Source organism: Vombatus ursinus, unplaced genomic scaffold (assembly GCF_900497805.2).
Source record: "Vombatus ursinus unplaced genomic scaffold, bare-nosed wombat genome assembly UNPS02004691.1, whole genome shotgun sequence".
Classification (NCBI taxonomy): domain Eukaryota; kingdom Metazoa; phylum Chordata; class Mammalia; order Diprotodontia; family Vombatidae; genus Vombatus; species Vombatus ursinus.
Genome location: NW_020944469.1, coordinates 693,746 through 716,802, shown reverse-complemented (window position 1 = coordinate 716,802; position 23,057 = coordinate 693,746). Strand labels below are relative to the sequence as shown.

The 23,057-nt window shown below is 36.1% G+C and overlaps 1 protein-coding gene across 1 annotated transcript in view; it reads left to right on the top strand.

The window, feature by feature from the left end:
• ABCB7 (ATP binding cassette subfamily B member 7) overlaps positions 1–23,057 on the top strand; it is a 119,722-nt gene that overhangs the window by 50,404 nt on the left and 46,261 nt on the right. Inside the window, exons 2-4 of the mRNA XM_027839679.1 lie at positions 5,026–5,103; positions 8,375–8,461; positions 14,975–15,094. Coding sequence (XP_027695480.1) covers positions 5,026–5,103; positions 8,375–8,461; positions 14,975–15,094 — 285 coding nt within the window. The remainder of the gene's footprint in view (positions 1–5,025; positions 5,104–8,374; positions 8,462–14,974; positions 15,095–23,057) is intronic.

Here is a 23,057-nt window from a genome sequence, read left to right as displayed (position 1 = left end):
TTCTCTCAGTTTTTAATTAGAGGGAATGGAATGAGAAGGGAGATTAGCAATAGTGATTTTTAAAAAGAGGGCTATTTTAACAGTAAGATCTGGTCTGCAAATTCCTGACTCAGTGGAGTCATTGTTTTTTGTGTGGTTGAGTTTCTGTAGATTGCTACTGGACTCATTCACAGTTACCCTGCTGGGAGATTCTGCAGGTTTAAAGTGACTCAACTTCAGGCTCTCTCTGATTTCTTGCCCAGGTTTATTCCACAGCAGGTTTAGATGCAGGGCTAAAGATTAGAACTGATTCTCCTCTCTGTTGTTGGGTTCAGAGCCTCACAGTCATGGTTCTGGAAGTTGTTCCTTGCTCCTTACACATGGAGGGCCACTACTCCCTCATGATCATGACCACTCTTCTCTACCTGTGACTTGGAACTAGGTAATGGACAATAGAGCAGCGAAATGATACCTGTTCCTGCTGCCAGGGCTAGCACAAGGGCCTGGGGTCCCCTGGGATCCTCTTTCTTCTCTAAGCTGGAAAAAAAAAAAAGACTCACTGTGACTTTTTGTTGGCTTGCCCAATCAAAATTTGATCTGGTGTTCTTTATTGGTTGTTGTAGGGTGGAATGTGAAAGAGTTAAGACAAAACCATTAGCTCTTATTCTGCCATGTTGGCTCCACTTCCCATTGATATTTTTGAAACACTGACTGATTTGGGTCTTGGTCATGGATGCTGAAATGAGGCAGCAAGGTGGCTCAGTGGATAGAATCTCTGACCTGGAGTCAGGAAGATCTAAGTTCAAATCTGGCCTTAAACACTTAACTAGCTATGTGACCCAGGGCAAGTCACTTAACCTCTATTTGCTTTAATGCACTGGAGAAGGAAATGACAAACCACCCCAGTATCTTTGTCAAGAAAACCCCATGGATAGGGGGCAGCTAGGTGGCACAGTAGATAGAGCACAGACCCTTGAGTCAGGAGGACCTAAGTTCATATCAGACCTCAGACACATGATACTCACTAGCTGTGTGACCCTGGGCAAGTTAGTTAACCCCAATTGCCTTGCTTTAAAAAAAAAAAAGAAAAAGGAAACCCCATGGACAGTATTAGTGTGCTATGGTCCATAGTGTGAGAAATGCTAACGGTTTGGTTTCCACAGAATTGATAAGAAAACAGGACAGGGGGAGATTGGTTTACTGGTTTACTGGTTTATACAAATATGTAAACAAGATGTGGGGGAGATTGGTTTTCACAGACTCTTTAGAAACAATAGATATTGCATTGCAAACAGATGTTAAATGGGACGTGCTGGAATGTTGGAACAAAGTATAGGTGTGTGATTCCAATGAGGGAACACACCCAATTCTTGTGAGAATTGCTAATTATGGTATCTCTTCTCTCACTCCACTACTGTGATTTCATTATGACCCAGCTAACTCTTGTTCTGGGAATTCACTGAATTCTGAATTGAGTCTGGGGGGGGGGGGACATGATTGACTGAAGGGCATGGATACTGATTGTGCTTTCTGCTATCTTAAGAGTTCAGTTTTGAAAAGCATCTAAGACCAATGAGTGATTTGCTCAGAAAATAAATATTTTTTTGTTTTCCTGATGGAAATCTGTTGTTGTTTGTCCTTTGTTTTTGAAGAGGATCAATGACTTCATGGGGTGATGTCTTGACTTGCAAATGAATTGATTTAAATGAGGCAGAGTTGTGTAAAATCCTCAGCCTCATTCTTTCTTCCAGAGTCATCAAAGTCTATTGGTAAGACAAAAGTCTAGACAATTGATGATGACTTGGGATGCAGTGGATGACCTTGGTGTCTTCAACACCTGACCAAGTTCTAAGAGCTCTACTGTGCCTGCTTCAGCAACCTTCATGACTGGTGGAACAATTTGTTCTCATCTGCCCATTCCAGGGGAAGTCTTCACACTGCTTGGGGTAGACATCCTTCTAACTCACAGATGGGTTTGAGGCCTATTGGTTACCTTCAGTCTGACAAATGTAAAGATTTAAGGTCTTGGGATAAGAATTTGGTGTTTGATAAAAATTGTTGGGAAAACTAGAAAGGAGTTGGGCAGAAATTGGGTATAGTCCAGTATCTTACACCATTTACCAAAATGGATACATAACCTAGATATAAAGGAAGATATCATAAGTAAATAAGAAGAACTTGGAGCATATTATCTATCAGACATATGAATAGGAGAAAAATTTATGTATAAATAAGCAATAGAGAGCATTGTGAAGTATAAAATGGTTAATTTTGATTACCTTAAATTAAAAAGATTTTGTGCAAATAAAACCAATGTTGCCAAGATTAGAAGGAAAGCAGAATATTGGGGAAAAAATTTTATAGACAGTTTTTCAGATAAAGGTCTCATATCATATATAGAAAACTTTGTGAAGTTTATAAGAATATGAGTCATTTACCAATTAATAAATGGTCAAAAGATATAAACAGGCAGTTTTTCGATGCAGAAATCAAAGCTATATATGGTCATATGAAAAAAATGTTCTGAATCATTATTGATTAGAGAAATGCAAATTAAAACAACTTTGAGATGTCATGTCACAGCTATCAGATTGGCTAAAATGATAGAAGAGGAAAATGACAAATGTTGGAAAGGTTGTGGAAAAATTGGGACACTAATAAATACACTGTAAGTGGAACTGTGAACTGATCCAACCATTTGGAGAACAATCTGGAGTTATGCCCAAAGAGTTAAAAAATTGTGTATATACCCTTTGACCCAGCAATACCACTATTAGGTCTGTTTCCCAAGGTGATTAAGGAAAAAGGAAAAGAATCTATATGTTCTAAATATTTATAGCAGCTCTTTTTATGGTGGCAAAAAACTGGAAATTGAAGGGATGCCTGTCAGTTGGGAATGGTTTTACAAGTTGTGGTATATGACTGTGATTGAATACTACTGCACTGTAAGAAATGATGAACAGATTGATTTAGAAAAACATGGAAAGACTTGTGTGAAATAACGAACATTGAAATGAGCAGAACCAAGAGAGCAATGTATACAATGACAACAATATTATTTGAAGAATAACTATGAATGACTAAGTTATTCTGAGTTTCATAAATACTCAGATCAACTATAAAGGACCTATGAAGGAAGATGCTATCTACCTTCAGAGAAAGAACTGATAAATAGAAGTATAAATTAAAAAAACAAAACAAAACAAGGGATGACTGTCTAGGGTAGTGAGAAGGAATATATTTGGAAATGAATGTGATATAACAGCAAAAGCCATCAGTTTAAAAAAATCTATAAAGTCTTGGAAAGCCCTCACACCAGAGGTGCTAGTCATACCTCATATACCTCAGATTGAAATCTATCAGCAAATTAAATAGTAATGCTGAGCAAAGTCAATAGCAGTAGTAGTGATAGTTGTTGTGGAGTCATTTCAGTCATGTCTGACTCATGACCCCATTTGGGGTTTTCTTGGCAAAGATGCCAGAGTGGTTTGCCATTTCCTTCTCCAGCTCATTTTATAGATGAGGAAACTGAGGTAAACAGAGTGAAGTGACTTGCCTAGGGTCACATAGCTAGTAAGTGTCTGAAGCCAGATTTGAACTCAGAAAGATGAATCTTCTTCCTCACTCCAGGCCCAGCACTCTGTCCTCTGCGCCATCTTAGGTGGACCAGTAGTAATAGTAGCTAGCATTTATATAGCGCTTTAGGGTTTGCAAAGTGTTTTACAAATATCTCATTTGATCCTCAGAACAACCCTGGGAGGTAGGTGCTGTTGTTATCCCCATCTTACAGATGAGGAAACAGAGGCAAACAAGTTAAGTGACTTCCCCAGAGTCTTTGGTAGGATTTGAATTCAGTTCTTCCTAAATCCAAGTCCAGCACTACCTAGCTATGTACTACAATGAGAAATCATTACATTTTGGCATGCCATTATGTCCATTATATAAGATTAGCATTTGGAAATTATAATTAAGAAATAAATGTTAAAAACATTAATTAATAATGACATATCCTTTATAGACTATAGCACAGTAATAATAAGAATAAAAACATAAGCAAAAAGATGGAGACTTGATATCCACATCCTGAATAATGAGTGAGTCAGAGAACAAATTATAGAAACAATAACTGTAAAAGAGGATGATAATGAGACATCATACCACAATTTCAGGGATGTAGCTAAAGTATTTATAGGAAAATAGATGTCTCTGATCATATAAATTACCAAAATAGAAAAACAGGATTAATGTCGTGAATATACATGTCAAAAATTAGGTCTAACTGTGGATTGTTGAAGATACTGTCAAACTTTCTCTAGATTCCTTAGTTTTGCTAAACCTTTTCCCTTCTCTTTTCTTTTTTGTTATAAGAAGTCATTCTGAGAAGGACACAGGGATGGGATACACTGGGAAATATTGGTGACATAAAACCTAACAGGATCAATAAATACACTCTAAGCAATTTTAAAAATCAGTAAATAACCCCAAAATAAGCACAAATGAGGAAATCTTGAAAAATTAAAAAGAAATAGTTAAATTGGCAAATGAGAATATAGGATTAGTAAAACTAAAAGTAAACTAAAAGCTGTTTCTTTGAAAAAACTTGACAGAGTTGATAAACATTTTGCTAACCTGCTCACAAAGAAGTTGAAAGCAGAAATTGTGATTATGGCCAGAGTAGAAAGGGACATAAAGGTAATAAACACCAAAGAACAACAACAATATGATACAACAAAAGAGGTGGAGAAGTGTCAGAAAGGGAAGATGACTTTGGGACCTGGATGAGAAAAACAGAATGAAACTGGAAACCTTTGGGGGAAGCTGCTTCACAAGCATATACTCTTGGGGACTTTGAATTAGTGAAGTAATTGTTTTACTCAAGACCAACTTTTTGTTTCCTTTTTACTCTATTTTACCAAAGTTATTTTACTAAAGTACTACCAGGCTAAAATAATTTGTGACTTTCATTTTATATTGCTTTATGGAAAATAAAGGAAATATTCTTTGAACATTGATCAATTGTCCTGTCTGTTTTTCTCTCTTGAACAGATTTCAGATACATTCAGACAAGCCTCATGGAAGCATTTTGGGACACACCATTCAAGACAGTTATTTGAGATTACAAAGGTAAGATTAAACAGTCTTTTCTGCTGTTACAGCTGGGGGAAAAAGTGCAAGCCCTTAGAGTGTTTTCCAATTTATGCTTCGTATTTTACATCTCTCATATAATTTCCCTTTTCATGTTTTTTAAGTGCTTGAGAGATGAATAGGAAGTTATATTTCTGCCCCTGGGAATGAAAAAAAAATCAGCACTGAAATATTGTGTGTGTGTGTGTATATTTATGTGTATGCTGCCCCCTCCCTCCTTTTAACCCCTTGAGAAATCCTGCTAGATTTCTCAAAATCAATGCCAACTAGAATAACATGTTCCGAAAGCTTTTATAAATATAATGGCAGTTTGTTGACACTCAGATTTATCCTGGTGGTTTATATGTGATATGTGGAATGCAATGAGTTTTTTAAGTGACTGACGCTTCTTTCAAAGATTCCTGGTTAGCAGAATGCCCGGGATCCCTCAGTGTGTTAGAATCTACACAAGCTGCTGAGTTTGCATCTTGGTTTCACTTATTGGGAAATGAAAAGCAATTTGAGACAATTGCCAGTACTTTATTTTATTTTATTTTATTTTTTTTGTGAGGCAATCGGGGTTAAGTGACTTGCCCAAGGTCACACAGCTAGTAAGTGTCAAGTGTTTGAAGCCGCATTTGAACTCAGGTCCTCCTGACTTCAGGACTGGTGCTCTATCCACTGCACCACCTAGCTGTCCCTAATTGCCAGTACTTTAAAAAGACATAGGTGAACTTTCTGAATGGAAGGGAGCCTCAAAATTGGAAGCTAATCCAAATCCTAACTCCTTTGCTTTTGAAGCTGGTGTTTAAAAAGAGACCTCTTTTATAACTGAATTGTTTGAGGCCCTGCTATGTTATTTCATAGCCTTTTGCCCTTTGCCTTTTATGAACGTCAAGTTGACTTTGGTGTTCATTTGAACCTATAACATCACTTGTTACATCTGCCTTCAGGGAGAACTGGTTATACGGAGACTTCATTAGATTAAAAATCTCTTTTCTATATTTCCTGTTTATAAAACACACCCTAATTTTGATCCCGAAATCAGTAACTAATTTTGAGTTATAGCTTCTTGTTGGTTTCAACTCATGAGAATAGAGAGGGTCATCTCTCATAGATTGATTCAAAGCTGGTGCTATGATGATCTTTATATGTATTTGTGTTTGCAAAGCACTTTACTCTTATTAATGAATTATTGATAATTGTGGCTACTGCAGAGGCATAATTAATTTCATGCCTTCCGTGAGGTGTTAGTGGTTGTGACAATGCTTTTCTTTTTAAACATTGAAACAACAAGATTAACTATTTTGACTGTGTCTCATGTTTTACCACCCCCCCCCCATGCTTTATTTTTGTATTTTTCTAATCAGAGGAACACTTTCATTACACTGATGCTTGGCCCCACGCACCCTCTTCCCCCTCAACTCCCTTTAGTGTTTTATAATAGGCAGGAAAGTGCCTTAACTGATTCACAAGTGTTATTGGGAAATTTATGCATCTGTCTTTTTAAACTTAAAGTTCTTCAGTATATATGTGCATGGATAATGGAAGGATCAATGGATTTGGAGCCCGAAGACCTGGCTTTGAATTTGAGCTCTACTAATTATTAGTTCATTAGACTGTAGGCAAGTCACTTCTCTTTGACTTCAGTTTTCCCAATCTCACAAGAATTTTATGGATTTGTTATGAGGACAATTCCACAAACCTCAAAGGCCTATTATTTTTCTTAACATGTAGAAATTATAAAGTTCCATTCCTGTTCAAGGAGTTTGTGATCAATTAGAGAACAATAATGACAGGCAGCATGGCTTAGATTTCAAATCAGAGTTTCTGGATTTGAGTCGGGACTCTGATACTTACCATCTTTGTGACCTTGAGCAAGTCCCTAACTCCTGTGGGCCCCACTTTTCTTATCATTAAATGAGAGGGTTGGACTAGATGACAGCTAAGTGTCCTTTCAATTTTAAATTCTGTGATCCCATAATAGGGGAAAATAATTGATGCTAAATCAGATACACTCACTGTAAAGTGAGAAATCCACTTGAAAAGTAGGATATAGTCAGTGGCCATGTATCTTATTAAAGCTTGCTTACCATTTGGGACATGCTAAATCAGCTTTACTGTAGTGGTAAAAGGCTTTATGAGAGACATTACAAGTCACATCATTTTTGTACATCTTAGTTTCTCATAGGATATAGCGCCAGAAAGGACCTTAGAATTCATCTTAAAGAAGAGAAAAGTGAGGCCCAGAAAAGTGAAGGGAATTTCCCAAGGTCATAGGAGCAAAGATTTAGAGCTGGAAGAGACCTTAGAGCTCATCTAATCTAACCTCTTTCTTTATAAATGAGGAAACTGAGGTCCCAAGAGGCTAAGTGTCGTGGCCAAGGTCTATTTATTAAATGTCAGAGCACGGCTTCCAACCTGAGTCCTGTAACTGCCTATACAGGGCTCTTTTCAACTGTGTCTTGGTGCCTCCTTGAATAAGCACATTTTAAACCTCTGGCAGTAGCTCACTTATTTTAAGCAGTGTACACACACACACACACACACACACACACACACACACACATCCCATTAAAATTAAGGGCAGGGGACATTGTTTTGTTATAGTGGGATTTTGTTCAAATGAATTTAATACTAGAGGTATTTCTATATTGTAGTAAGACTTCTTGATTAAACATAGTAAGCATTCAGCCTCTCCTATAACAACTTACTGTGCAAAACAAACACATATAATTTATGCAACAACAAACTTCTTGTCTTCTGGTTTATGTTGTACTTTGCTTTGGAAGGGATTTGGGGGGTATTTGAGAATGGGAAGAGGAGAGGGAATTTGGGAGAATTTCAGAAATAATTGCTAGCACAGTAGAAGTATAAACAGCTTAGCTGTCATCCTCCATACTACCTACAATCAAGGATAAGCATTTGAGCACTGTGTTAGAGAGAGTAGGTATTAATATAGATGGAGAGCATAGAAAACACTGTTAATTGTTTATTATTATTATCTTTATTTTTAAATTATTGTTTTTAGTTTTTAATTATAATTATCTATTATTAATAGATCCTTTAGGATGAAGAACAGTTTTAGAAGGTACCCTTTTTATTGTGCAAGCCTTGGAAATGAGGCTTTGAACTTGAATCAAATTCCACTAAATAATAATCATTTCACTAGGCTAGCCAAGCCAGCTTCTAAGAATGGGTTTCTTTGAGCATTTCTGAAATAGGAGATTGTTGAATAACTCATGAACTGATTGGTGTCATATTCAACCAGGCTTGCCAGACGTGGCCATTGGTAGAAAAAAGAACATGTTGGCACGGTCATGCAGGAGGAGGACTTCACACAGACCCGAAGGAAGGGGTAAGAGGAAGTCACTAAATGTTGCTGGAAATTCCTATTCATGATTCTCTTTATGTATCAGATGCATAATTAAAAGACTTTTATGCTATTTCTGTACTAGAAAAATGTGGTTGGTCCAGTTAATTACAGTTTTTTGTATATTGCTAAACCACAGATTTGATGTTTGCTGTCTAGATAAGGCCTTAATATCAGTTGATGGTCCATATGTTTTCAACTTAAACTTTCTAGTTTTGTAATATCACATTGATGGTGGTTGTTGAACCCATCCTTGTCAGTGTGGTGGTTAATTAGTCATAACATATTCAGGTAAGGTTTATGGCATGTTTTTTTTTTCCCCTGGTTGGTTTGTTTTGAAGCCTAATGTAATTTTTCCCTTCTTTCCCACATCTCTTAATTTATTTGCGTAGAATTAGTTATAATAATAACTTACAGCTACGTAGCACTTAATGTGATCTAATAGAATAATAGACTTGGATTTAGGATGTGGATTCAAATCCCAGCTCTGCTATTTTTGTGTGACTTTGGCCAATACCAGGTACTTTTTCTGTAAAATGAGTAGGCTGGCCTAGATAATCTCTAAGGTTCCTTCTAGGTCTAAATTATGTGTTTGGGTTCAGAAAGTGCTTCCTTCACCACGATTCTGTGTGAGGTGGGTAGTTCAGTGGTTATTATCCCCATCTTGCCAATGAAGATCCTCAAGTCTAGATTTTCCCAGGGTCATACAGCTAATATGAAGTAGCCAAGCCAATGTTTGAATGTTGGTCTCCAGACTGCAAATCCATTGCTCTGCTGCTAGGGTCTCCTGAAAGTAGATGGCAAATCTTCCATCTCTTTATAATCGTGTAGACAAAATAAAGCAGTAGAACCACTGCAGTGTTATGTAGAGTCTGGTCTATTAGTGGGACAGAGTTAACATAATGACCTCCATTTCCTTTTTGGGAGGCTGAATTTTCACTCTATTTCTTTTGAGTAGATCCATACTGCACTAGTAGTATACTTTCTCCTTCTTTCTTTTATCATCTTTCTTATTCCTTTTGTCTCTCCTTCAGCTGAGCCCCATGTCCAGAGAACTAGAGCATTGTGAGTGTTGGTGAAAAGGGCTAAGTTGGAGAATCATTTCCTTGTCTCTCCTCTCAATGCCTCTGATACTAGTAGTGGCTTCCTCCTAAGAAGCTATGGGGATCAACTATGATAGAGTAGAACAGAAAAAGAGAACCATATAATAAATCAGTAAAAAAAAATCAACAAGAAGTTACTAAGTGCTTGCTACATGCCAGGCCCTGTGCTAAGCACAGGGCATACAAAGGAAAAGTGGTAATGATCCCTTCTACGTTCTAGTGGGAGGAGATATACTTGTGTATAGGTATATCCAAAGTCCATATATTGGCTATATACAAGATAAGGACAAAGCAGAGGGCAAGGTGCTGGCAGTCTGGGCGATCAAAGAAGGTGGCACCTTGAGCTGACTCTTGAAGCAAGCCCTTTAAGTTCAGCCTCTCTACAGAGTAGTTCTTTATGTACATGCCTTAGCTTCCTTTGCCTTGTAAGCTCTTCAAGGTCAGGGACCTGTCTCATTTATACTTGTATACCCTGTCCATGGTCAATGCTTGACAAATGGTTGTTGAATTGAATTGCAGTTCTAAGTTCTTTATGATTAAAGCTAGCAAATAATAGCACCATATAGTTAATACGCTTTAATAGCAACACATAGTTAAGACTATTATCAATTTATTCTTCATGTAAACATGATGAAATTAGGGTTAGAACTTGACATTCTATTTCTGTTCCACAATTTAACATGGTGCCTGCCAGCTTTTCTTTCAGTTGATAATGATGCTTAAAGTGTCAGTTCCAGCTAGTTTTGAAATTTAAAGCCATTTAGCTGCAACAACAACAAAAAATAGGTGCCTACAGAGATCCTGTTGTGATTGTATCTGTGTCAACAGGATGGCAAGGGTAGTTCCATTCTTACTTTTACAAGTCTGTTCATGAAAACATTTTAGTGTCTGTTTTTGCAGAGTGGGGTAGTCAGGTTACATAATCACTTAATTAATATAGTCATCAACATTATAGATTTTTTCTAACTTTTAAAAAAGTAACCTCCCCCAACATATAGAATGGGAAATTCGAAGACTCTCAGACTAATTTGCATTCCCCCTTTCTTAAAAGACGTCACTGAATCCATCCATCCTTTCTAGCTACCATCTTTATCTCTTCTCCCTTTTGTGGCAGAACTCCTTGTTAAGGTTAATTGTTACCTCCACTTCCTTTCTTCTCTCTCTCTTCTTAACTTTTTGTAGTCTGCCTCCTACCTTATCATTTAGCTGAAAGTACTTTCTCCAAAGTTAACATTAATCTCTTAATTGTCAAATCTAATGACTTTTTTCTCAATCCTTATCCTTCCTGACTTCAGCTTTTGACACTCTCTTCATCTCGCTAGTCTCTTCTCTCTAGGTTTTCACAATATTCTGCTCTCCTGATTCTCTTCCTTCTGACTGCTCCTCCTCAGTATTCTTTGCTGAATCTTCATCTAAATCCTGCCCACTAACTGGGGGTGTCTCCCAAGGTTCTGGCCTTGGCTCTCTTCCCGCCCCCCCCTTCCTTACAATTTAATTTAGTGATTTCACCAGTTCCCATGGATTCAGTTATTATCTCTATTCATATCATTCTGAGATCTATTTATCCAGCCTTAACCTCTGTTCTGACCTTCAATATCATATCTCCGACTGCCTTTTGAATATCTCATACAGGATGCCTCATAGACATCTTAAACTCAACACATTCACAGCTGAACTCATTATTTTTCTCTTAAAACCTTCCTCTCTTCCTAACTTCTCTCTTATTGTTGAGGATACCACCATCTTCCCAGTTATCTAAGCTCACAACTTCAATGTCATCCTAGACTTCTCGCTAGCATTCACCCCTCCCCCACTTAATGTTTTCAAGTCCTGTTCATTCTACCTTTATAATATCTCTCATATAAGCCCCCTTCTCTCCTCTGACACAGAAACTACCCTTCTGCAGGCTCCTATCACTTCACATCTGACTATTGCAATAACCTTTTGTTTGGCTTCTCTTAGACAAGTCTTTTCCCACTCCACCCAACTTCTGAATTTATCTTGCTAAAGTATGGGTCTGACCATGTCATCCTCCTATTCAGTAAACTCCATTGGCTCCCAACACCTCTAGAATAGAACATAAAATCATCTCTTTGGTTATTAAAGCCCTTCATACCCTGGCCTCTTTTTTGCTTTTCTAATCTTATACCTTCCTCCATCCATTTATTCTACAATCTAATAACATTGGTCTCCTTTCTGTTTCTCTCATAATACACTCTATCTCCTTACTCCATACATATTTATTGGTTGTCCCTCATCCTTGGAATATCCTCCCTCTTCATCTGGCTTCTCTGGCTTCCTTCAGTCTCAGCTAAGACCATACTTTCTACAAGAAGCCTTTCTCAGTCCTCCTAATGCTAGTGATTTCTCTCTGAGATTACCTCTAATTCATGCTGTATGTTGTTTTGTGTCTCCCCCATTTGAATGTCAGCTCCTTGAGAGCAGGGACTGTCTTTTTGCCTCTTTTGGTATTGTCAGTTCTTATTAGCACAGTGCTTGGCACATAGCAGATGATTAATAAATGCCTGTTGCTTGCTTCCTTGCTTACATATAAATCAGTCGACAAATATGATGATGTATTTAGGCCTACCATGTGCCTGTTACTGTGTTATACAGTGGTTATACTAATACAAAGGTGACAAGGCAGATTTTAGCAGAATTACTTAGAAATTACCTAGCCTTCTACTAGTAGGCTAAGTTAAAAGCAAATGATTAAGAGCTCCTCCAGTCTACTCATTGTGTTTCAAAGAATCCAGTTTCTTGCCACTACCTTTGACCACTTTTCCCTTTCCTCTATTTTTATTTTTAAGAATTCAGTCTGAAAATGACCCCTTTTCTATTTTTGCTTTCTAGTTAGTTTGAACTGAAAAAATGAGCTGATTAGACAGTGATATCTAATTTAGTCTTACACTTGTTGCTTTTTTCTTTTCTAGAGGCAGATGGGTGGCATGGTGCTGTATTTGGAGTTAGGGAGACCTGAGTTCAACTCCTAGCTCAGACTCATATTAGCTGTGTGACCATGGGCAAGTCACTTAACCTCTGTCTCAATTCTTCAACTGTAAATTGCATAAAATGCCACCTGCCTCCCAGTGTTGTTGTAAGAGTGAAATGAGATTATTTTATAAATATATTTATTTATTTATAAAATGCATTGCAAACTTCAAAGTGCTATATAAATGCTATTATTTTAATGGTTTACTACCCACCCCCCCCATTTTTGGATTCCTTTAGTATTCCTCTTGGATGTCCAGGGCCAAGGAATTAACTGTGATGGTTTCAGTTAATTCCACCAATTTCATTTTTGTTTTTCAGAGAAATTGCTGTGGAATTCTTTAAAGAAAAAAATCCCCAAACCATAACCTTTAGTCTCTCAAGTGCCTATCAAAAGCCTTATCTTTTTTTTAAAAAAAAGTGTTAGTTTCCCTTTCTTCATCTTTCTCCTTTTATAGATTTCCTGAGCCATGTATGTATGTATGTATGTATGTATGTGTAAAAGGAGGTGGGGGGGATAGAATATGAATTTTTTTTAAAATGCCCTCCATTCACTTATTGGATTTAGATTTGGCCTTAGCTTAAAAAGGAGAAATTATTTTTTTCAAACTTTGTACTTTACCTAAACTAGAACTGAAGTCATGTACTTTATAGCTTAATGGATTCATAATGCGTAATTACACAACTTTGGAACCCATTTTGTTAAATGAAGTGGTGACATTTTATGCACAATTAACCCAACTAGAATAATTTTCTTGCTTTTAGCCATAAGTTCTCTGTGTCCTTATTGGTGTATATTGTAGGAAATCCTGACAAGAGAGAGAGCTTCCCATAGCCCTGCAGGGCAGGGGCTTTTTGTTGTTGATTCATCAAGAAAAATAAGGCTTACGGTACTCAGGAAATGCTTAAGCAATTGAAATGTCCCTGTCTGTGTTCTAAATGCACCAAAATGATACTGATTTAGTAATAGTATGGTTGGAAAAATGAATTTTAAAATTATAGTTCCCTTCTATTTACCAAAAAACAGCTACCTACTTATTAGAGTTCTTATGTATCTCTTAAATGTACCTGTGTTTGTATGTGTACACACACATATTTTTGGTTTAATTTTGTTTAACATACTTTCAATATTTAATATTAATGCTGCCATAAGGTTTTAAAGCAGCAGTAGACTGTAGTTTCTTCTGTTTTCAATACAGTATGACATTGATCTTATTTATGGCAGTCTATCCTCAGCAAACTGACAAAAATAGACTCTGAATATAGTTTGTGAAACTACAAGCAGAAAATGGCTAGGTGCAATTTATGAGTTTCTTTTATATAGTACATATTTTTCTTTTCTTAATGGAAAAAAACTGCTTGAAATCAAGTAACTTTTATCACCTTTTCCTGAAAGATAGCTTTAGTTACTGCTTTAATACATACTAGTATGCTCCCTCCTTCCACCCCAATTTTAGTATATCCAGTTTATGTGTCTTTGATTGTTTTCATTTGTGCTCATATACTTTAAAGTAAAATAAAGTGATTTGCTGGGGTTATTGCGGCTGGTGAGGAAAAGGCAATGAAAATTTGAGTTTAAAGAAGCAAATTGGATTAAGGTCAGAGTTGACGAGTGCAGCTGGCAGGCTGTGTTGTTGAAGATGTTTAGTTTTATGCTGTTACTTGGCTCTATTTAGCCAGTACTGGGTCCTAACGCTGCTGAATTGTGTACTATGTTCTATTATGAGAAGTGACTTAGGACCTTGAAGTATTCTAAATGACAATATGAAATAAATTAAAAGGACTCATGATGAAAAATGCTGTCCATCTCCAGACAAAGAACTGATGGACTCAGAATACAGATTGAAGAATATTTTTTTCTTTCTTTTTTTGGGGGGGGGGGGGGGAGGATCACAGCTATTATGGAAATATATTTTGCATGACTTCATATATATTAGATATCATATTTCTTACCATCTTAATGGATGTCAGATGGAATAGAGGGAGGGAGAGAATTTGTAATTGAAAATAAAAAGAAATTTAAAAAAAATTCCAAAAGTATAATATTTCTGACTATAAGCTTTGAGGTAGAGACATTTTTCTATGGTTTTATGGAATTTTCTGATAATTTAATGAAGATAATCTCCTTCCCTTCTGACCTTCTCTAGAATAGGTTAGGATCTAAGATTGGTATTTCAGTTTTTAAAATTAAGAGAAATCCTTGAGCTTAAAAAATGTTTTGGAATAGCTTTACATTTCCTAAAATTGTTTTGGTATTTTGAAAAATACTGGATTTAAATTAGAATAAGTGATATAGTGTCATTCCCTTTAAATTACCTAATATTTGTGCATATGTTTCAAATATTAAAGCATATTTACATTTGAAGTTAAATCTTAATATTTCTTTTTTTTTTTCTTTAAACAGCTAAAAGATGTAGATACCCAAAAAATCCTAAAAGTAATGCTTTCGTATGTATGGCCAAAGGACAGACCTGATCTTCGAGTTCGAGTTGCCATTTCTCTGGGCTTATTAGGAAGTGCAAAGGTAAGAGAGATGGACTTGAAGTGGCTATTCTTGTAACTTAGCAACTCCCTGCTGCATTCTAGCAGTGAGCCCTTGGGATCAGAGAATCAGAGCTGAGAGAGACCTCAGAAATCTGCTAGGCTTCTTTGCAACATCCATAACCAGCGGCCAGCTAGCTGCCAGCGATGGGAAGCCCATGATATATGTGACACTGAGGATTACGACTATTTACCTGAGTACTGTCAAAATTATTCCTAGAGGAGTAAACTCCCTCTCTGGTGGTCAGGCATCTAGGAGCCACACACAGCCTTCTATAACAGTCACAAACTCTGAAAAAGGGCAATAGCTGTAATAAAGCCCGTGCACATTATTTTCAGAGGCTTTATAAACTCTGGGATTTATTGTTCACTAATTCACAATAGATTAGACAAAACAAATTGAAAGGTGGTTAAATCTGTTACTAGAGACAGTGAAGAGATGTAGCTGACAGTTTAAAACCAAGGGAGGAAGAAGAAAACCTCGACCAGAGATGTGAAGTAAGCACAAACAATACTGTATATGCCTGTTGTCTTCCCTGTTAGAATATGAGTTCCTTTCAAGTAGGGATTGTTTCATCCTTTGTATTTGTAGTAGGCTTGACACATTAGACAATTAATAAATGCTTGTGGATTGATCACTTTATTACAAGATAGATCACTTTATTATGAGATGTCTATATGATAAATACTGTGAGTCATCAGAAAAGGTTATATTATATTGTAACTCTCAGTTTGAGAAAGCAGATCAAGTATAACATACGTCTTAGAGTTCTATAAAAAAACCAAAGTTTTGACTGAAAGGTGTAAGCTTCGTTTATCTAGAAAATTAACTTGTATGATATAGCTCATTTCCAAATGTTATTAGATAAATAAGCTATTATTGTCCTTTAGCTGCTGCTTCGAAGTATTTGGATAAAACATTTTCTATCTTCAGAGTTATTTCTTATTTATTTCTTCACTAGGGCCACCTATTTTTCCTTGGTAGGACCCATTTTCCTCTCCTCCATCTCCCTTTTTAGTACTTAGTGCTTCTGAGCTCTACTTTAGCCTTTTCTCAGGTTGCCAAGCAACAGACAGATAATCCATGCTGTAGGCTGTTTGTTGAAGTCCAAGGGACAGGAGAGTTCTAGCAGTCTGATTTCAATAACTAACAGTGCAATGTTTTCAACCCTTGTAATAATATTACAGTTAGCACCATACTTGCAGCGATTCTATATTTTATATACAAGTTATATAAAGTTAATATTTAGCTTTTAGGCAAATTATGAGTGGCAATTTAACCTTTAGCATTTTAGTAACTGGTGATTTAAAAGTAAATTTATGTTTATTCTTTTCTGGACTTTGTGTAGAGCAAAGGGGAACAGATTAGAAGACTGATGAAGTCCTTCACAAGGAGGAGTTTGAACTAATGAGATTTGTAGGGGATTTGTTTTTAAGGAATAAGTTCAGATCCTCCAAAATGTAGATTCCTTTGCTCTTCAAAGAAAACAACTGTTTTGATCAGAGCAAAATGATTGGGAATAAAATCTTATCGAGGTAGAGACCTTAGACATAAGCTAACTTTCTAGGTGGCTAAACTATCTGTAGGTTAAGTGCCTACTTAATGGAATGGAAGCCAGAGTCATTTTGTCAAATAGATAGATGCAGGAAAGGGAAACATTTAGATGATATGCTTAATTCCTTTTGAAATAGGAAAAAAAACAAAGCACAATGTCATGGACTATGTCTACTGGTGTTGGCAGTGCCATAGAGGAAGATTATTGTTGCCATTTCTTAACTTTAGGGCATTCCACTGAGCCTAGAGTGTTTGGGGGAGTATAGAACCCAAGTGTACTCTCTAGTCATTCTTTCCCCAGATTCTGCATTGATTTTGGCATATTTAATACCCATGTTTCAACATCAAGGGTCATTATTTCAATCCTTGATGCTACTGTTAGAATTTTGGGCAGCATTGCAAGTGTATTATTGTGTAATAATAATAATAGCTCATATTTACATGGCATTTTAAGATTTATGAAGCACTTTCCTCTTAACAGCCTAGTGAAGTAGATATAGCAAGTTGAAGCCTAGAGAGGTTAGTAGGTTGGCTGGTAATAAACTTAGCCAAAGTCTTCCAGCTGGTGCTAATTAGCATTTATATAGGACTTTTGGGGATACAAAATACTTTACATATGTTATCTCGTTTGATCTTCACAAAAACCCTGGGGGCTAGGTACCTGCTATTTCCCCATTTTACAGAATGAGGAAACTGAGACAGAGATTAAATGACTTGCCCAGAGTCACAAAGCTAGAAAGAATCTGAGGCCAGATTTAAACTCAGTTCTTCTTGACCTCAGATCCAGTGCTCTACCTCAGTGCTTTACTGTAAAGAACCATCTGCCTCTAGTAAGTGTCTGACTGGTGGTTCTAACCCAGGTCTTTCGACAGCAGGCCCAGTGTTCTTGCACTGTACCATGTCGTCTCTGTCTAGTCAATCTAGTACCCTGCTTCAGTGCTTTAACATGTAAACAGTTTCAGGATGAAGTCGACCCCTCTGCACTATGTGCAGTGGTGGCTACCTGGTGCTTTCAAACCCTATTACTGGCATGTTGCTCTAACTGTTGAACTTGAGAGAATTTTGTACACTGTAAAAAGCTTCTTAGTAGCTTGGCTAGTAAATATCAATCAGTCGATCAATGAGTGTTCATTAAGCACCTGCTATGTACCAGTCACTATGCTGAGTGCTAGGGATCTGTTACTATATATTTTCTGCATTAGGTTATATTGGAATTTTTTTTTATCCAACTACTAGCTTAAAATTTTGTATTGTACTTTATTTTTCCAAGTATATTTTAAGTTTAAGTTAAATCTTAAGTAAATTTTTTCCAACAGGGCTGAATCTTAGAAAGGAGATTTTATTTAAAAAAAAAATCCTTCATCACATTTTAAAAATAATCCCTTAACTAAGCAAAAGAAAGGAAGTTACTAGCCACACTCCAGGGCATCTATCACATTTTCAGAATGAAGCCATTAATTCTTACTCCAGATTAATTCTTTCTACTCAATCATACCCCTTCATTCCCCCTCTACTCACACCTTGGAGGAATGGACTAATTCAAGAAGCAATAATATGAGTAATGGACTGAGAAGAATGACTTCTATAGTATAATTTGAAAGGTAAATGATGAAGGTGCTACTTAACGTTTATAAGACACTTTTTAATTGAATCCATCCAATATGATTTGTCTAAAAACTATCACAGAAGTATACTTATGAAGTTGTCATTTCAACTTTGAGTACCAGAGTCTGAAAAAAGATTAATTTGCTAGGTCACTTCTGGTGGTGATGTCATTTTTTCAGTTTGATAAATACTTGATATACTGCTGTTACCACCATTTTACAAATGAGGAAACTGAGACTGAGTGGGTCAAAGTGACCTGCCCAAGGATACACAGCTAGTGAGTATCTGAAGCATGATTCAGTTTAGGTCTCTCTGACTCCAGTCTAGTGCTCTGTACATACACTTAGGTGTGTCGATGACTTTTCTAGGTATTCTCAGTTGTAAAATGAAAGGGTTAGACTAGATTTTAAAAATTCATTCCAGCTCTGAATACTGTGATTTTAGGAAACAGAAAGAGGAAAGTGATGCATATATTGAAGAGTGGCATAGTGTCACCAACCAATAGCCTCACTGTTATTAGTGCCATAGTAATGAGTAATTTTTTTGTATCTTTATATATATTTGAACTCTGCCCAAGCTTCACACTAGGCATATAAAACCATGCTACCTTTCACTTACTCTTTCTTTTTCCTTGTTCTCTTTCAATTTTGGAGACCACAACTCATCTTGTATACTTTAGTTGTTTCCAATGCTGTTGTATACATTTTTCAATCACATAGTTGTTGTTGTTACCATTTTATTTTTTTCTAATTACATGTAAAAACAATTTTTTAACATTCATTTTAAAAAATTTTGAGTTCTAAAATCTCTCCTTGAGAAGGCAGGCAGTTTGATATAGGTTATATGTGTTCAGTCATGTAAAACACATTTCCAAATTAGTGATATTATGAAAGAAAACAGACAAAAAAAAACCCAAGTAAAATAAACTTTAAAAAAGTATGCTTCAATCTGCTTTCACTTTCATACCTTTCAACTCACCAGTTCTTTCTCTGGAGGTGGATAGCATATTTTCATCGTAAGTCCTTCAGAATTGTCTTAGATCATTGTATTGCTGAGAATAGCTAAGTCATTTACTTAGATCATTGTACAATTTTTTAAGTGTCAGATTGAATTTATTTTCCTTTGTTTTTAATTTGAGGATTATTAAAGTGAACAATGACATGGCATATAATATACTTTATTTTTAAATTTAAAAAATTTTTTTTAACTTGCAAACATAAAATGAAGTGCTAAAATCCCATGGTATTAGAGATCAATGAGAAGTGAAAACAAAATATCTTTGAGTTAGTGATTTAAGTTAAAAGAAAGATATAATTTACAGAAATTTGATCTATATTCAGCTTTTCTGGAATGCTATAATAATATAAACTGAAGCAGACTTGCTTATGTGTTCTGATTCTCATTAACTAAAGGTTCCATCCATCCTTGTCCCTCTAATTATGCTATTAATGCCAGTCTGCTTGATTTTTATTTGAGTCTGCCTACCTTTTTCCCTTTAACTACAATCTCAGTGCATTGCTTCCAAAGTTGTATTGTGTTGATTTAAAAAATGTAGTGAAAAGTACCTTTTCTGAGAAAGGAATGTATTTCCTTTGCAGTAGTTCCTAAAGCCATTAATTGGGAAAACTGATTTGTACCCTGGAATGTTTTTGACTCACATCGCCTCATTAGTCCAGGAGCCTTGTTAACCTTTGGTCAGACAAATTGTAGGATATAATGTGATAAGACTGCATTAATATAAGAATTTTAATAAAAAGCTGCTTCACTTGTCACAAAACTCCTGCTGGTAGTATTGGGTGGTTCATTAAACATAGAGAAAAGTGGATGAGACCTTTAAATTGTTCCACTCCTGGGGGACTTTCATCTCATAACTTAGTACATTGAAGACTGTGTCAGTCAGTTGTTTTTCTGTGTTTAATTTGTTTCCATCTCCATGTAGCTGAGCTGTGAAATAAGATGAAACGGGCTTGTTTTGTGAATATTATAGTAGCTAGCTTTCAACTGGCCTCATCCCTGGTTTAAATCAAGGTTATTTGATCCTGCAACATATTTCCAGTCTTTATTTCTCTGTCTTATTAGATTTGTAGTTTCTTGATTAAATTAATAGTTTAAATAGAAAACCATTGAACAAATTCCTTATAAATTTTATCTTTCTTTAATATAGTCTTTTGTTCATTAATTATTTGTACAAACCATTTAAATCTATTGGTTACCTTCCCAAAACTGTGATTTGAAAATGTTATGATCAAATAGTTGATATTTGTAAAGCTCTTTGCACAGTGCCTAACACATAGTAAGTGCTTAATAAATGCTTGTTCCTTTCCTTAGTTCCCTTTCCATATGTCCTAAGCACTCAATTATACAGATTGTTTTTCTGCTAAGACTGCTCCTTTTTTAAAATCTTCTCTTTCCCATTTCCTCAAATGAAAGAAATTTATACATTTATTTCTAAACCAGAAGGATAATTTCATATGAGAAATAAAAATAGCTGTATGCTGTGAGTTAATTTCCAAAATTTTTGAAAGTAGAGCAGAAAGATTCATGTTGATGGAATTGGAATCCAGTAGTTTCTTTTCCTTTTTCTTTTTTAAATTAATTTATTTATTTTTAATTTTCAACATTTACTTCCACAAGATTTTGAGTTCCAAATTTTCTCCCCATCTCCCCCCCCACCCCACCCCAAGACAGCATGCAATTTGATGTAGGCTCTACATATACATTCATATTGAAACTATTTTGAGTTTATTTTTCTTAACAGGAGTCATTACTTCAATGAAGTTTTTCAAAGGCTCCGCTGTTCCCTCAATGTTAGAGAATTGCCCAGATCCTCGATTCACTTCTTTCTTGTTTCCATCAAATCTTCCTTTCATGTTTTCTGTGCCCAATTTTCCACCATCACCTTCTTATCCTGATGAGAAGATGAGAGGTTGTTAAATAGAGGAACAAGGGATTTACTTCTGCTTTTCCAGAAGTGTTTAGATGAAAACTAGGCAATTCTTTGCTCGCAGTACAAGCTAGAGAGCCATTAAATATGGCAGGCCACCATGGAAGAGATTAATTACTGTGAATACTTCACGTGATAGAGAATCTCTGTTGGAAGGAATGTTGGAGGTCATCTAGTCACACTTCTATCTGACCCATGAATCCTTCCTACAACATCCCTGACAAGTCATCATCCTCTTTGCTGGAAAACTTCTACCCTCTGAGAATTGAGGCACCCTCTGAGAATTGAGGCAGCCTCTTCCATTTTTTAGACAGCTCTAATCATTAGGAAGTTCTTCTAAACTTTGCTTCCTTGTAGCTTCCACACATTGTTCTTCGTTTTGCTTTCTGGGGTTGAATCGAATGATTCTGATCCCTCTTCCACATGACAATTCTTCAAATATTTGCAGACAGAAATGATGTTTTAAGGCTTCTCTTTAGGCTCAGCACCACCAGTTTCCCCCAAGAAACCGTTATATGGCATGACTTCCAGTACCCACACCATCCTGATGACCTTCCTTTGACAAGCTGGAGCACATTCAGTATTCTTTCTCAAATGTGTTCCTGGCTGAATACGGTACTGTAGATATGGTGTGACTACAGCCTTGTATGGAGAGATTGTCACTTGCCTTGTTCTAGACATTGTACTTCTTAATAAATGTGGTCTGGAATTATATTAATTTTTTTGGTTGCAACATTGTACTGCTTACTCATTTTGAGTCCATCGAACACTGTCCGCCTCTATGGTTTTTTTCTGTATCCCCATCTGGTAATTCTACTTTGACTTCTGAATCCAAGTCCATGACTTTTCATTTATCTCTCTTCTATTTCATCCTAATAGATTTGACCATCATTTCAACCTATTATCTTTTTATCAGCTAATATATTAACTATTGCTTCTAGATTTGTGTCACTTGCAAAGTTAATAAACATGCTATTTATACCTTATAGCTAGATCATTGATAAAACTGTTGAACAGAATAGGGCCAGGGCCAGATCCCTTGTGGCACTATACTAGGTGGACTTCCGGCTAGGCTGACGTTGGTCCATTTATCACTACTCTTTGGGTCTACTTATTTAACCATTTCAAATCCACTTAATTGTGTATCTCTGTCTTCAATAACCAGAACAACAAACTTTTATTAAATTCATATGTATAACGTAATATGCTAAATGCTAGGGATACAAGAACACAAATGCCTTTTTTGTTATTGAGCTTACATCTTCTGCACAGGGATATCATGAGAGACTTTGTCAAATGCCTTGAAATCCAAGTATACTATATCTAGAGCATTTCTCTAATATACCAATTTAATAACATAATAATAGCCAACATTTATATAATGTTTTAAAAGTTGGCAAAATGCTTTGCATCGTCTCATTTGAGCTTCACCACAGCCCTATGCCGTGGGTGCTATTATTATCCCCATTTTACAGATGAGGAAATTGAAGGCTGAGAGAAGTTAACTGACTTGCCCAAATCTCATAGGTAGTAAGTGTCAGAGGCAGCATTTGAACTCAGGTCATTTTGACTCCAAGTCCAGCACTCTATCCACTATCCACCTAGCTGCCTGTTTATTGTTATAAAAGGAAACTTGACTAGTGTGTCTTTAATTTCTCTTATTGATCACATGCTGTCTTATAATTATCACTGCTTCTCTTTATAAGTGCTCATGAACTATCTATTTAATAATCAATTTACATCTATTTCCAAGACTCAACATTAAGCATACTGTTTGATAATTTGTAGAATCTATACTTTATCCCTTTCTGAAAATCCTGTGATGCCTCAGAGATCACTGAC